The 14,326-nt window shown below is 35.1% G+C and overlaps 1 protein-coding gene across 1 annotated transcript in view; it reads left to right on the forward strand.

Annotated features, from left to right (window-relative positions):
- The window catches only part of LRP1B (LDL receptor related protein 1B), a 1,905,856-nt gene that overhangs the window by 1,784,563 nt on the left and 106,967 nt on the right, over positions 1 to 14,326 (forward strand). Inside the window, exon 81 of the mRNA XM_082395829.1 lies at positions 12,666 to 12,782. Within this exon, the coding sequence (XP_082251955.1) occupies positions 12,666 to 12,782 (117 nt within the window). The remainder of the gene's footprint in view (positions 1 to 12,665; positions 12,783 to 14,326) is intronic.

Below are 14,326 nucleotides of genomic sequence, written 5' to 3' on the forward strand. Positions count from 1 at the left end.
AATCTCCCTTCCAGCCATGTCATCTAAACTACCAGTCTATACTCTCTGTACTTCCAGGACTGTTCAGGAGCTCAGGTCTTTTTTCTGCATTCCTGTTCTTTCTCCTATGCCATTTTCCTTCCAGAGCCCTCATCTAGAATGCCCTTCCAACTTTTGTGTACCTAGAGGAATCTTACCAGTCTTGTAAGGTCTAAGTTTAGTACTTCCTCAATAAAACATTTTCATACTGCAGAAGCCTCAGAGATTTATGTGCCATCCCCCACCCCCTCCCACTACATTCCCATCAAAAAGGACACAATACGTTTTCTATAGCATATGTTATTTAACAATTAGGCTTTGCAGTCTCTTTCATAGTTGAAACTTTATATTTGGTACTTATATTTTTATTACTTTTAATGTGCCTTATGCCCTTTCCTCCAAGTAGATTGTTTTTACTCTTATAGGAAGGAGCAATCATTGGGATTTAATTTATTTATGTAGGTGTGTCTCAATTCAGTGATTTAACAAATACTAATTGAACACTCACCTGGTGACAGAAATTGTTCCAGATGCTGAAGAAATAAGTTCCTGCCCTTGTGAAGAGAGTTCCAATTCTCATGAAACTTACCTTCCTGTATAGGATAGAATATGTAGGATACATCATGTCAGATAATTATAAAAGCTATGTAGAAAACAAAATATAAGAGATGGGCAGTTATGGGAAGGTACTATTTTAGTTACGATTATCAAAGTAGTCATCTCTAGAAAGGTGATATTTGAGAAGATGACTGAATAAAGAGAGATAGCAAACTATGTGATTATGTGAGGAAAGAGCTTTCCAAGTAGACAGAATGGCAAGTTATGAGTTAGGAATGAACTTAGCATGTGTAAGAAACAGCAATAATGTTAGGACAGTTGGCGCTCCGTATCCATGGTAGGTTGAATTTACTGAACCCACAGATACTGAGGGCTGAGTATAACATGCCATTTTATATAAAGGACTTGAGCGTTCGCAGGTTTTGATATTCATGGGGGATCCTATAACCAATCCCCTGCGGACACCAAGGGATGGCTGTATGCCTAGAAGCATATGATCAACTCGGGAGAATAGTAGATGTGAGAGTGACAAGGTGACCAGAGTCAGATCCTCCAGGACCTGGAACACACTGATAAGGACTGGATTCTATTCTAGCTTTAAGGGAAGCAAGCCAGTGGGGATTTTGAGGAAAGTGGCATGATCTGCTCAAACACTATTTTATTTTTTAAAGAACTTTGTATTTCTTTTTCTTAACTTCTTTATTTTTAACTAATTTTAGACTTCTAGTAGAAAAGTTGGACAATTGATTTTAAAAAAGCTTCTCTGATGTTAACATCTTACATAGTCATAGTATACATAACATTATTTTCATTTTAAAAAATGACTCAGGAAGCAATGTATAGAATTGCCTGTCTGAGGGTTCTTATGAGGGAATCTGAGACAGGCATTCTTGGGAAATTTATTTATGAAGGGAGTGTTATTTCCTTGCTATCATGTGTTGTAGTTGTGGACATGACCAACCTAAGTCAATCAGATGGAGATATCTCACAGAAAATTGGAGATTTTAGTTCTGGAGCTCAAAGCAGAACTAGAAACTTAGTTCGGAGAACTGGCAATAGAAAACTGATGATTTAAAGTTGCTGGAGTTAAGATAGACAAGGGAGGAGAAAACAGAGAGGCTTCTTAGGGTAGAAATGTGTGAGATGCTTATATTCAGAAGAGTCAAGATCAAAAATAAAGACTACAGAGGTGTTTGAGCAATAGGAGCAAAGCAACAGAATTCAGTGCCATAATAGCTGACAGAAAAGTTTCGAAAGGAAGATGGTATACCCTACAGGGCATAGCATAGTGTATTAGACAGAAGAAATATGGAGTCGTAGAAAGAGTATAAGCCTTCCATTTATATAGGCTTGAGTTAAAATTGAGCAACCTGCATAAACTTTTCAGCACCAATGTTCTTATTTATAAAATACATATGATAATATTTACCTTACCGAGAATTTATAACAATTCATTTATATCAGAAGTTAAAGCCAATGTAATTGATTGGTATAATTTCTTGAATACCTAAGAGGCTAAGAATAATTATAGAAATAATATGCCACGTACTAGAGCCTTGCACTTGTACCTTGTCCACCATAACTCCATAACATGAATTTTTTTTTTTTGATGGCATCTGGCCCGTGAAGGTATTCCTTTTTTTTTTTATTTTTATTTTATTTTTATACAGCAGGTTCTTATTAGTTATCTATTTTATACATATTAGTGTATATATGTCAAACCCAATCTCCCAATTCATCCCACCCATACCACCACCCCCCCCCTACTTTCCCCCCTTGGTGTCCATACATTTGTTCTCTACCTCTGTGTCTCTATTTCTGCCTACAAACTGGTTCATCTGTATCATTATTCTAGATTCCACATATATACGTTAATATATGATCTTTGTTTTTCTCGTTCTGACTTACTTCACTCTGTATGACAGTCTCTAGGTCCATCTGCGTCTCTACAAATGACCCAATTTTGTTCCTTTTTATGGCTGAGTAATATTCCATTGTATATATGTACCACACCTTCTTTATCCATTCATCTGTCAGTGGGCATTTAGCTTGCTTCCATGACCTGGCTATTGTAAATAGTGCTGCAATGAACATTGGGGTTCATGTGTCTTTTTGAATTATGGTTTTCTCTGGGTATATGCCCAGAAGTGGGATTGCTGGGTCATATGGTAATTCTACTTTTAGTTTTTTAAGGAACCTCCATATTGTTCTCCATAGTGGCTGTATCAATTTACATTCCCACCAACAGTGCAAAAGGGTTCCCTTTATCTCCACACCCTCTCCAGCATTTGTTGTTTGTAGATTTTCTGATGATGCCCATTCTAACCAGTGTGAGGTGATTGTAGTTTTGATTTACATTTCTCTAATAATTAGTGATGTTGAGCAGTCTTTCATGTGCCTCTTGGCCATCTGTATGTCTTCTTTGGAGAAATGTCTGTTTAGGTCTTCTGCCCATTTATTGATTGGGTTGTTTGTTTTTTTAATATTGAGCTGCATGAGTTGTTTATATATTTTGGCGATTCATCCTTTGTCCATTGATTCGTTTGCAAATATCTTCTCCCATTCTAAGGGTTGTCTTTTCGTCTTGTTTATAGTTTCCTTTGCTGTGCAAAGACTTTTAAGTTTCATTAGGTCCCATTTGTTTATTTTTGTTTTTATTTCCATTTCTCTAGGAGGTGGGTCAAAAAAGATCTTGCTGTGATTTATGTCAGAGAGTGTTCTTCCTATGTTTTCCTCTAAGAGTTTTATACTGTCCAGTCTTACATTTAGGTATTGAATCCATTTTGAGTTTATTTTTGTGTATGGTGTTAGGGAGTGTTCTAATTTCATTCTTTTACATGTAGCTGTCCAGTTTTCCCAGCACCACTTATTGAAGAGACTGTCTTCTCTCCATTGTATATCCTTGCCTCCTTTGCCATAGATTAGTTGTGCATTTATAAGTGCGTGAGTTTATCTCTGGGCTTTCTACCCTGTTCCATTGATCTATATTTCTATTTTTGTGCCAGTACCATACTGTCTTGATTACTGTAGCTTTGTAGTATAGTCTGAAGTCAGGGAGCCTGATTCCTCCAACTCCGTTTTTTCCCCTCAAGATTGCTTTGGCTATTCGGGGTCTTTTGTGTCTCCATACAAATTGTGAAATATTTTGTTCTAGTTCTGTAAAAAATTCCATTGGTAATTTGATAGGGATTGCATTAAATCTGTAGATTGCTTTGGGTAGTAGAGTCATTTTCACAACATTGGTTCTTCCAATCCAAGAGCATGGTATGTCTCTCCATCTGTTTGTGTCACCTTTGATTTCTTTCATCAGGGTCATAGTTTTCTGAGTACAGGTCTTTTATCTCCTTAGGTAGGTTTATTCCTAGGTATTTTATTCTTTTTGTTGCAATGGTGAATGGGATTGTTTCCTTAATTTCTCTTGCTGATCTTTCGTTGTTAGTGTATAGGAATGCAAGAGATTTCTGTGCATTAATTTTATATCCTGCAACTTTACCAAATTCATTGATTAGCTCTAGTAATTTTCTGCTGGCATCTTTAGGATTCTCTACATATAATATCGTGTCATCTGCAAACAGTGACAGTTTTACTTCTTCTTTTCCAATTTGTATTCTTCTATTTCTTTTTCTTCTCTGATTGCCGTGGCTAGGACTTCCAAAACTATGTTGAATAATAGTGGTGAGACTGGACATCCTTGTCTTGTTCCTGATCTTAGAAGAAATGCTTTCAGTTTTTCACCATTGAGAATGATGTTTGCTGTGGGTTTGTTGTATATGGCCTTTATTATGTTGAGGTAGGTTCCCTCTATGCCCACTTTCTGGAGAGTTTTTATCATAAATGGGTGTTGAATTTGGTCAAAAGCTTTTTTTGCATCCATTGAGATGATCATATGGTTTTTATTCTTCCCTTTGTTAATATGGTGTATCACATTGATTGATTTGCATATATTGAAGAATCCCTGCATTCCTGGGATAAATCCCACTTGATGAAGATGTATGACCCTTTTAATGTGTTTTTGGATTCTTTTTACTAGTATTTTGTTGATTTTTGCATCTATATTCATTATTCTATATTAGTCTGTAATTTTCTTTTTTTGTAGTATCTTTGATTTTGGTATCAGGGTGATGGTGGCTTCGTAGAATGAGTTTGGGAGTGTTCCTTCCTCTGCAATTTTTTTGCAAGAGTTTGAGAGGATGGGTGTTAGCTCTTCTCTAAATGTTTGATAGACTTCACCTGTGAGGCCATCTGGTCCTGGACTTTTGTTTGCTGGAAGATTTTTAATCACAGTTTCAATTTCACTACTTGTGATTTGTCTGTCCACATTTTTTATTTCTTCCTGTTTCAGTCTTGGAAGGTTATACCTTTCTAAGAATTTGTCCATTTCTCCAGGTTGTCCATTTTATTGGCGTAGAGTTGCTTGTAGTAGTCTCTTAGGATGCTTTGTATTTCTGCAGTGTCCGTTGTAACTTCTCCTTTTTCATTTCTAATTTTATTGATTTGAATCCTCTCTGTCTTTTTCTTGATGAGTCTGGCTAATGGTTTATCAATTTTGTTTATCTTCTCAAAGAACCAGCTTTTATTTTTATTGATCTTTGCTATTGTTTTCTTTGTTTCTATTTCATTTATTTCTGCTCTGATCTTTATGATTTCTTTCCTTCTACTAACTTTGAGTTTTGCTTGCTCTTCTTTCTCTAGTTCCTTTAGATGTAAGGTTAGATTGTTTATTTGATTTTTCTTGTTTCTTGAGGTAGGATTTCATTGCTATAAACTTCCCTCTTAAAACTGCTTTTGCTGCATCACATAGGTTTTGGATTGTCATGTTTTCATTGTCATTTGTCTCTATGTATTTTTTGATTTCCTCTTTGATTTTTTCAGTGATCTCTTGGTAATTTAGTAACGTATGGTTTAGCCTCCATGTGTTTGTTTTTTACATTTTTTTCCCTGCAATTGATTTCTAATCTCATAGCATTGTGGTCAGAAAAGATGCTTGCTATGATTTCAATTTTCTTAAATTTACTGAGGCTTGATTTGTGAGCCAAGATGTGATCTATCCTGGAGAATGTTCTCTGTGCACTTGAGAAGAAAGTGTAATCTGCTGGTTTTGGAAGGAATGTCCTATAAATTCAGTTAAATCTATCTGGTCTATTGTGTCATTTAAAGGTTGTGTTTCCGTATTAATGTTCTGTCTGGATGATCTGTCCCTTGGTGTAAGTGAGGTGTTCCCCACTATTATTGTGTTACTGTTGATTTCCTCTTTTATAGCTTGTTAGCATTTACCTTATGTATTGAGGTGCTTCTATGTTGGGTACAGATATATTTATAATTGTTATATCTTCTTCTTGGATTGATCCCTTGATCATTATGTAGTGCCCTTCCTTGTCTCTTGTAAAATTCTTTATTTTAAAGTCTATTTTATCTGCTATGAGTATTGCTACTCCAGCTCTCTTTTGATTTCCATTTGTATGGAATATCTTTTTCCTTTCCCTCATTTTCAGTCTTTATGTGTCACTAGGTCTGAAGTGGGTCTCTTGTGGACAGCATATATATGGCTCGTTTTTGTGTCCATTCAGCGAGCCTGTGTCTTTTGGTTGGAGCATTTAATCCATTCACATTTAAGGTGATTATCGATATGTATGTTCCTATGACCATTTTCTTAAGTGCTGTGTGTTTGTTTTGTAGGTCCTTTTCTTCTCTTGTGTTTCGAACTTGGAGAAGTTCTTTTAGCATTTGTTGTAGAGCTGGTTTGGTGGTGCTGAATTCTCTTAGCTTTTGCTTGTCTGTAAAGCTTTTGATTTCTTCGCCAAATCTGAATGAGATCCTTGCCAGGTAGAGTAATCTTGGTTGTAGGTTTTTCCCTTTCATCACTTTAAATATATCGTGCCACTCCCTTCTGGCTTGTAGAGTATCTGCTGAGAAATTAGCTGTTAACCTATGGGAGTTCCCTTGTATGTTATTTGTCGTTTTTCCCTTGTTGCTTTTAATAATTTTTCTTTGTCTTTAATTTTTGTCAATTTGATTACTGTGTGTCTCGGGATGTTCCTCCTTGGGTTTATCCTGCCTGGGACTCTGTGCACTTCCTGTACTTGGGTGGCTATTTCCTTTCCCATATTAGGGAAGTTTTCGACTATGATCTCTTCAAATATTTTCTTGGGTCCTTTCTCTCTCTCTTCTCCTGGGATTTCTATAATGTGAATGTTGGTGTGTTTAATATTGTCCCAAAGGTCTCTTAGTCTGTCTTCATTTCTTTTCATTCTCTTTTCTTTATTCTGTTCTGCAGCAGTGAATTCCACCATTCTGTCATACAGGTCACTTATCCGTTCTTCTGCCTCAGTTATTCTGCTATTGATTCCTTCTAGTGGATTTTTCATTTCAGTTACTGTATTGTTCATCTGTTTGTTTGGTCTTTAATTCTTCTAGGTCTTTGTTAAACATTTCTTGCATCTTCTGATCTTTGCCTCCATTCTTTTTCCAAGGTCTTGGATCATCTTCACTCTCATTATTCTGAATTCTTTTTCTGGAAGGCTGCCTATCTCCACTTCATTTAGTTGTTTTTCTGGGGTTTTATCTTGTTCCTTCATCTGGTACATAGTCTTCTGCCTTTTCGTTTTGTCTATCTTTCTGTGAATGTGGTTTTCGTTCCACAGGCTTCAGGATTGTAGTTCTTCTTGCTTCTGCTGTCTGCCCTCTGGTGGATGAGGCTATCTAAGAGGCTTGTGCAAGCTTCCTGATGGGAGGGACTGGTGGTGGGTAGAGCTGGGTATTGATCTGGTGGGCAGATCTCAGTAAAACTTTAATCTGCTTGTCTGCTGATGGGTGGGGCTGAGTCCCCTCCCTGTTTCTTTTTGGCCTGAGGCGACCCAGCACTGGAGCCTACAGGCTCTTTGGTGGGGCTAATGGCGGACTCCGGGAGGGCTCACACCAAGGAGTATTTCCCAGAACTTCTGCTGCCAGTGTCCTTGTTCCCGCGGTGAGCCACAGCCGCCCCCCGCCTCTGCAGGAGACCCTCCAACACTAGCAGGTAGGTCTGGTTCAGTCTCCTTTTGGTTCACTACTCCTTCCCGCTGGGTCCTGATGCTCACATTACTTTGTGTGTTCCCTCCAAGAATGGAGTCTCTGTTTCCCCCAGTCCTGTCGAAGTCCTGTGATCAAATCCTGCTAGCCCTCAAAGTCTGATTCTCTGGGAATTCCTCCTCCCGTTGCCGGACCCCCAGGTTGGGAAGACTGATGTGGGGCTCAGGACCTTCACTCAGTGGGTGGACTTATGTGGTATTATTGTTCTCCAGTTTGTAAGTCACCCACCCAGCAGTTATGGGATTTGATTTTATTGTGATTGCTCCCTACCTACCATTTCATTGCGGCTTCTCCTATGTCTTTGGATGTGGGGTATCTTTTTTGGTGAGTTCCAGTGTCTTCCTGTCAATGATTGTTCAGCAGTTAGTTGTCCCATGAATGTATTTCTACTGCCAGTCCTGTAGTGCTGAGTGGCTCACAGGTGCAATACTAGTTTTAAGGGGACCAATTATTATTTTTATCCACATTTAAAAATGTCATTTAGTATATTTTGTTAATTTGATTAATTTTCTTATTGTATATCAATTAGAATTCTGTAAGATTTTTAAAAATCCACACACCACATGTAAAAATTTATTGCTTTACTTCATGCCTACCTGCTTAATAAATGAATTTCTTAATATTGGAAATGCTAGTCTTGTATTATTAGGCAGGATTTTATTCCATCAAGCAGAAACATCTCTCAATGTTGTCTTTATCTTTAATAACCCTTAAGTATGGCATGCCAAATGTTATTGATATACAGATGAGTCAAAAACAAATCTCAGAAGATTTTTAGGAAATAATAGATAATTTAGATTTTATAAATAGCATATTACTAGAAAGTAACAATGAAAAGCTGGCAGTTAGTCATTCTGCATCTGTACGCATATATACATGTTATATGTGGGAGGACATGTGCACTTATGCAAATATATTCTATAAGATATCCTTACATGGAAGTACATTCATTGCTTATGTCTTCCTAGAAACATCTTAGACTTATTCGTACCTATATTCTCTCTTTTATTGGTGGATGTTTATAAATATTTGACCTGATTCCGAAGTTATTTTATGAAATCAGTAACTATAATAATGCCTCTGTTTCCCTCCATGTGTAATATCTTGTTCTTTACATTTGGGGTTTATAGGAAATTCTATCTTTCCTTGATGCATCCATGAATGACTGTGTGCACTAGGATGCAGTACATTTGGTTATACTCTGTACTTCAATAGAGTAAAGGTGATATCGGCATTATGAACAGCAATAGGAATAGATAGAAAATTGTCTCTGTCCCTTTATGTAACCTCTGTGCATTCTAGGGTTGGAATTGTACTGATCGGATAGTTAACCCACCACCCAGACAGCCCTATATTTGCTCACTACCAGCACTGCCATTGCCTCCTTTCCAAACTCATGAGAATACCTCAGTTCTCTGGGCTTTGAAAGCACTCGTTATCTCCATACTTGGTACTCCATAATCTACTGCTTTAATGAGACAGTAGATCATTGACTCCTTAATGTATAATCTACGTGCCCAGCAAGACCATAACAGGTTAAACCAAAACCATAATGGATATTCTTGTTATATCCCCTGTAGAATGTTATAGTGCCTGTAATTAGTATGTGCTTAAGACTAATTACATGTTGAATGAATGAAGAGATGAATGCCTGCAATTTTTAACACTCTAACCCATGGTATGGTATTAAGATCTCTTTTAATAAATGGCACACTTTGTTTTGTTAGGCCCTATATTAAATACAAGAAGCATAATCTATATTCTTATTCAGTCAATTGTGTGGTGGTTGAGTAGGACGCTCCATGAGAGCAGGAACATGATCTGTTTTATTCTTTGCTACATACTAGTACCTGGCAGTGTATGGTGCAAGAGAGTTGCCTTACAAATATGTATTGAGTTAATGAATTCTGTGTCAGATAAGGATACTTTCCAGTTTTCCCTGCAGTAGAAGGGCATGTAGAATTACAGGAGTCTGATTTAAATACCATATTATTTGATATCCAGAAGCTTATTTATGTTACCTTTCCCTCTTCTCAAATCGTGGCAGTTTCTGAGAGAATAAACAAGTACACACTGGCCCTGGACCAGTCGTAATTATTTGATTCACTCAGTAAATTCTTTGTCATTGACCAACAAAAGATCTCTAATTAAATGAAATAGATAAAAACTTAAGGACTATTTTGCAATTCCTTGATACATTATTTTACTAACACTCATAAGTAGGTATGTGTGTGTACATGTATGGTGTATGTGTGTGTGTGTATATATATATATTACATATATATATACATATGTGTATAAAAACAACTTTAATGTAGTTTGGAATCTAAGACCCTATGTAGGCAACCTATCTCAAAAAATACTTCTAACAATTTTTTAAAAATAAATTTGACATAATGGTAAGTATTTTTAGTTTTTTGGACCCCTCTTATACCTCTTAAATCAAGAATAGGGTAGTGCACACCTGTTGGGTATTACTACCTTACAAATCTTGACTTTCCTTTAACACAAAATGTATAAAATCTTTTTCTCTCATTCTGAAAACATAGTGATTTTAATTTATTTCTCTCTCCAAGTTTTCTCTCTTAAATATCACATTGGTACTGTGGTAATTTCTCATAAGATTTTACCATTTTCTTTCTTCTTTTTAGATCATAGTGGAAATAGGGGAACTAGTGGGAGGATCTTGGAAAATTTCAGAGTTCAACAAAAGTTAGATTCAAAAATCTCTAAAATGTAACAGTAGTCTTGATATCATGGGAGATGTTAAGAAAATGAATACACGATTAGGGTCATTATCATGTGCTCCTAAAACTTATTGAGACTTTATCTTTCATAACACTTCCAAACTGTGATTCCATTATGCTTGATTAGAACAAGTATGACATTTCATTTTAAATCTTCTGTGCTTACACTGACTTGGTTCCAAATATTCACCATTCCCAGTTCAGATAAGAATAACTTTCCTGGGAATTGATTTTTTCCCCCATTTTATTATTGCTTCTTTATTAAAGACAAAAAATAGATGTGATTTTTTTAAAGATATAGAAATGAACTTGTTCTTTCATATAAACTTGACTCATCGCTATAACAAAAAAGTAAGTTGATTCCTTTTTTAACTTTTTAATTTAAAAGACTATCTGTTTTATTAAAGGGCTTAAGGAAAAATCAAAATCATTGATTTGTGGATGTGGGGGAATATAAATCCCACTCATCTAAAAGCTTTGTTATATAATTTTTATCTAGATGTAATTCCATCCAAAATAGTACGGTATGGGACTGGAGATGATAAAGATGTGTTTGTCTTAAGCCTAGACTAACAATGCAATGTATGACACGTTTGAGAAATTTTTACTGCTGCTGAATCTGAGGAAACAATATTGGTAATTAAATTAGATTACACACCCATTGTTTTCTTCTTTTCTATGATTAACAAATTTAATATTCAAATGTAGAGACCCATTATGTTGGGAACAGCTTTTTATAAAAAAGCTCCTCCCTTGCACCATACACTGCCAAGTACTAGTATGTAGTATTGTATTACACCGGTGGAAAAGAAAGAAAAGCGTTTTCAATCTTTCTGAGATAACCTTTTTGAAATAGAATGGTGGCAGCAGGAAGCTGGATCGTTTTATGGTTCATGTTACCCATAATTATACATGAAGAAACAAAAACCTAATTCCCAGCATAACTCCAAATAACAAATTAATCATTGAGCAGAAACTAGTAAAACATGGGCCACTTGTTTTAATTGTTAACTCATTTCTCAGAGGCTGATTGGGCATACAACATCTTTATATTCTACTTGAGGAGAAATATTTATATTTAGTTTGATTACATTTGGGATAGATCTACATACTGAACTGAAGAATTATTCCCAAATGACTTTCACCATGATATGCTTTCATTTTGATTGTTAATCTTGGCCCATCTACACAGGAATACAATTAGTGTAAACTCGAAAATACTTTTCATTCAGTTGCCTTGCCGTTGAGAGGTACCTCGGTTTTTTTCTTGAATGAGCTGATTCAGAAAGCTCTTTAGCATTCAGGTGCCAAAGGTATTTTGATTGCATTGTACTATCAAAGTATGTCATATCTAAAGACTAACTATGTCGTAAAAATTGAATATCTATAGCAGTGAGGATTTGTTATATAATTCATATGTCATAGATTTTACTCTTCTATACTGAATGAAGTTTACTTAAGGTATTATGTGTTGATATTTGTGCAAGAAGACACTGGCTAGACTCCAATCACACGAAATACAAAATAAAAACTTGAATAAATAGCAAAACATGATTTTTTACTACATATTATGTTAGTCCATTGGTATTCACTAACAGATACTGATGATATAAAGAAAGACAAACAGTCTCAGAGCAAATTAATGATTAGACTAGAAAAAGAGAGTGAAAAATTTAAGTATCAATACAACTAGAACCTTAATTAAGGAATTTACTATTCATTCTTCTCTACTATAAACATCAATCTTCAGTCAATTTATACTTCAGCCTGCACACAGGTGTTTCATAACACTATAGACTAACTCCAAATGGGTGAAAATATCTTATGATTAGGCCCATGAACCTTTTCTATTCTGAGAAATGCACCTTCATGAAAAGATTCAAAATATAACTAATTACACTGAATTATTTTAACTAATGGTTGGGTAAGTGATTTAAATGATGAAAGTATCATGGGAAATTCTTTTAGAAAATAACCATAATTAAGAAAGAAGTGTAGAAAGGAAAGATATTTAGGGTAGCTTTCCCTATGTGAAGTAAGATTTTTTTGCCACAGTTTATTAAATAAATTCTATGTAATCTATACACATGTATTTCAGATAGGGATTAAGCTATATCAGTTTTTCTGATTTTTGCACTACTGTGATATAGACTGGGTAATTTCTAAGATGTTTGAAGAAAAATGTCAATTAAGACATTAAAAGAGCAGAAACATAATTTTAAATAATCTCAAGTGTATTGCTGTTATTTGTCTCTGTGTGTATTGATTTTGCAGGTCTGGCCGTGGATCATTTCAGTGAACGGATATACTGGGCTGACCTTGAGCTCTCTGTTATTGGCAGCGTTCTATATGACGGCTCTGATTCAGTAATCTCTGTCAGCAGCAAACAAGGTTTGTGAAGTGCTCTTGTTTTTGCTTTTAATTATCACTGAAAGTATTAAATAATGATACATAAATATAAGTATGAAAGCTTTACATTCTGTATTTCCTCAAATTCTTTCTCTTTTCAACTTACAGCTCTTACTATTCATTACAATTTTCATTCTTACTAGAATAACAAAGAGGCCAGGCCAGAAGAACTTCTTGACTCTAGAACAAACGTGGTTCATTGCTACACGGATTCAAAAACTATTCATTCTGTTTGTTGCTTCCGTGGATATTCTATTCCGAGCAGAACACTTCAAATAGTCGATATTAGTGCCTGTGAATGCTAATTTTTATTTCAAATTGCAGTGATGAGTAGGAAATGAGTTATTGTATACAGTAAAACATCATAATAAAAATTATTATTTTAGGTAGTTGATAGTGATATTCTCATCCATGTGAAAAGCAATATGTAAAAATGACAACTTACCTCTCACACAAGTGACTGCAGAATCTACATGTGCTCTTCTTTTGTGGCACCCTTTTTGTACCTCCATCTCTGTGTCTACCTCCTATTTTTTACTCTCATTTTTGACTCCTTTCTGTGCCTCACACTTTTTTTGCCTGGCAGTCTCAGTTCTTTCTGATGAAACTAATTGATTTCCCTTCTGTGCTTCTTTCCCTTTCCTACCAAAACCGCTTACCTATTTAACACCAATTGTTCACAATATATACTTGAGGTTTTTATATTTACATACTTTATTTACTGAATATTGCTTTGCTTCCTTTTTTTTTTTTTTTAAAACAAAAGCAGAGAAGTTTCAAGAAAAATAATTGCATTGAACTTTCACTGTCTCTTTACTGGAAGTGTGTGTTTTTTGTATGATAACTCTAGATGGAAGAAAATTCTGTATTCATGTAATTGATTGCAAAAATTTACCTGTTTTAGCTTAAGTGTACATTTTACTATTTCAAGGAACATTGAAGGAAAATATATGTTAAAAGGCATTTTATGTTTTACAACCTTTAGTTAATAAGTGAAATATAAATGTTGTTATTTTACTTGTTTAAATTTCAGTACCAAAAGTTATATTTTTATAAATTCTCTCAAATAATAGCCATTTTGTAAAATATGAAAAATTGTTATTATTATTATTATTACTATTCTTATCAGCCATACTAGTCATATGTATGATTACCATTTGCCAGTTTGTTTTCTTAACCCCATTTCTAAAACAGATAATAGTAATGCCAAATTTTGGAGGAGGATTTTACTGTTTAAAATCAGTTCATGATTGATTGATAAAATTGTCATTCAGGTAGTCTAATTTGACCACTAATTTTATACAGAACACAAAATGATAATTTTGTAAATTCCTGGTTTTGAGCAATGGATAACATTGGCCTGTAGGCTTTTTGTTGTTGTTGTTTGCAAACTGTACAGCAGAAAATATTACTGTGTATAATAAGTCCCCTAGCCAATGCTTTGTGATGGTGATGATGATTAAAGTGATGATGGAAGTGTTTTTTATGTTCTGAGTGACAAGTTTAATATCTCACATATTTCTACT

This window comes from Balaenoptera borealis, assembly GCF_965194805.1.
Source record: "Balaenoptera borealis genome assembly, chromosome: 6".
Classification (NCBI taxonomy): Eukaryota; Metazoa; Chordata; class Mammalia; order Artiodactyla; family Balaenopteridae; genus Balaenoptera; species Balaenoptera borealis.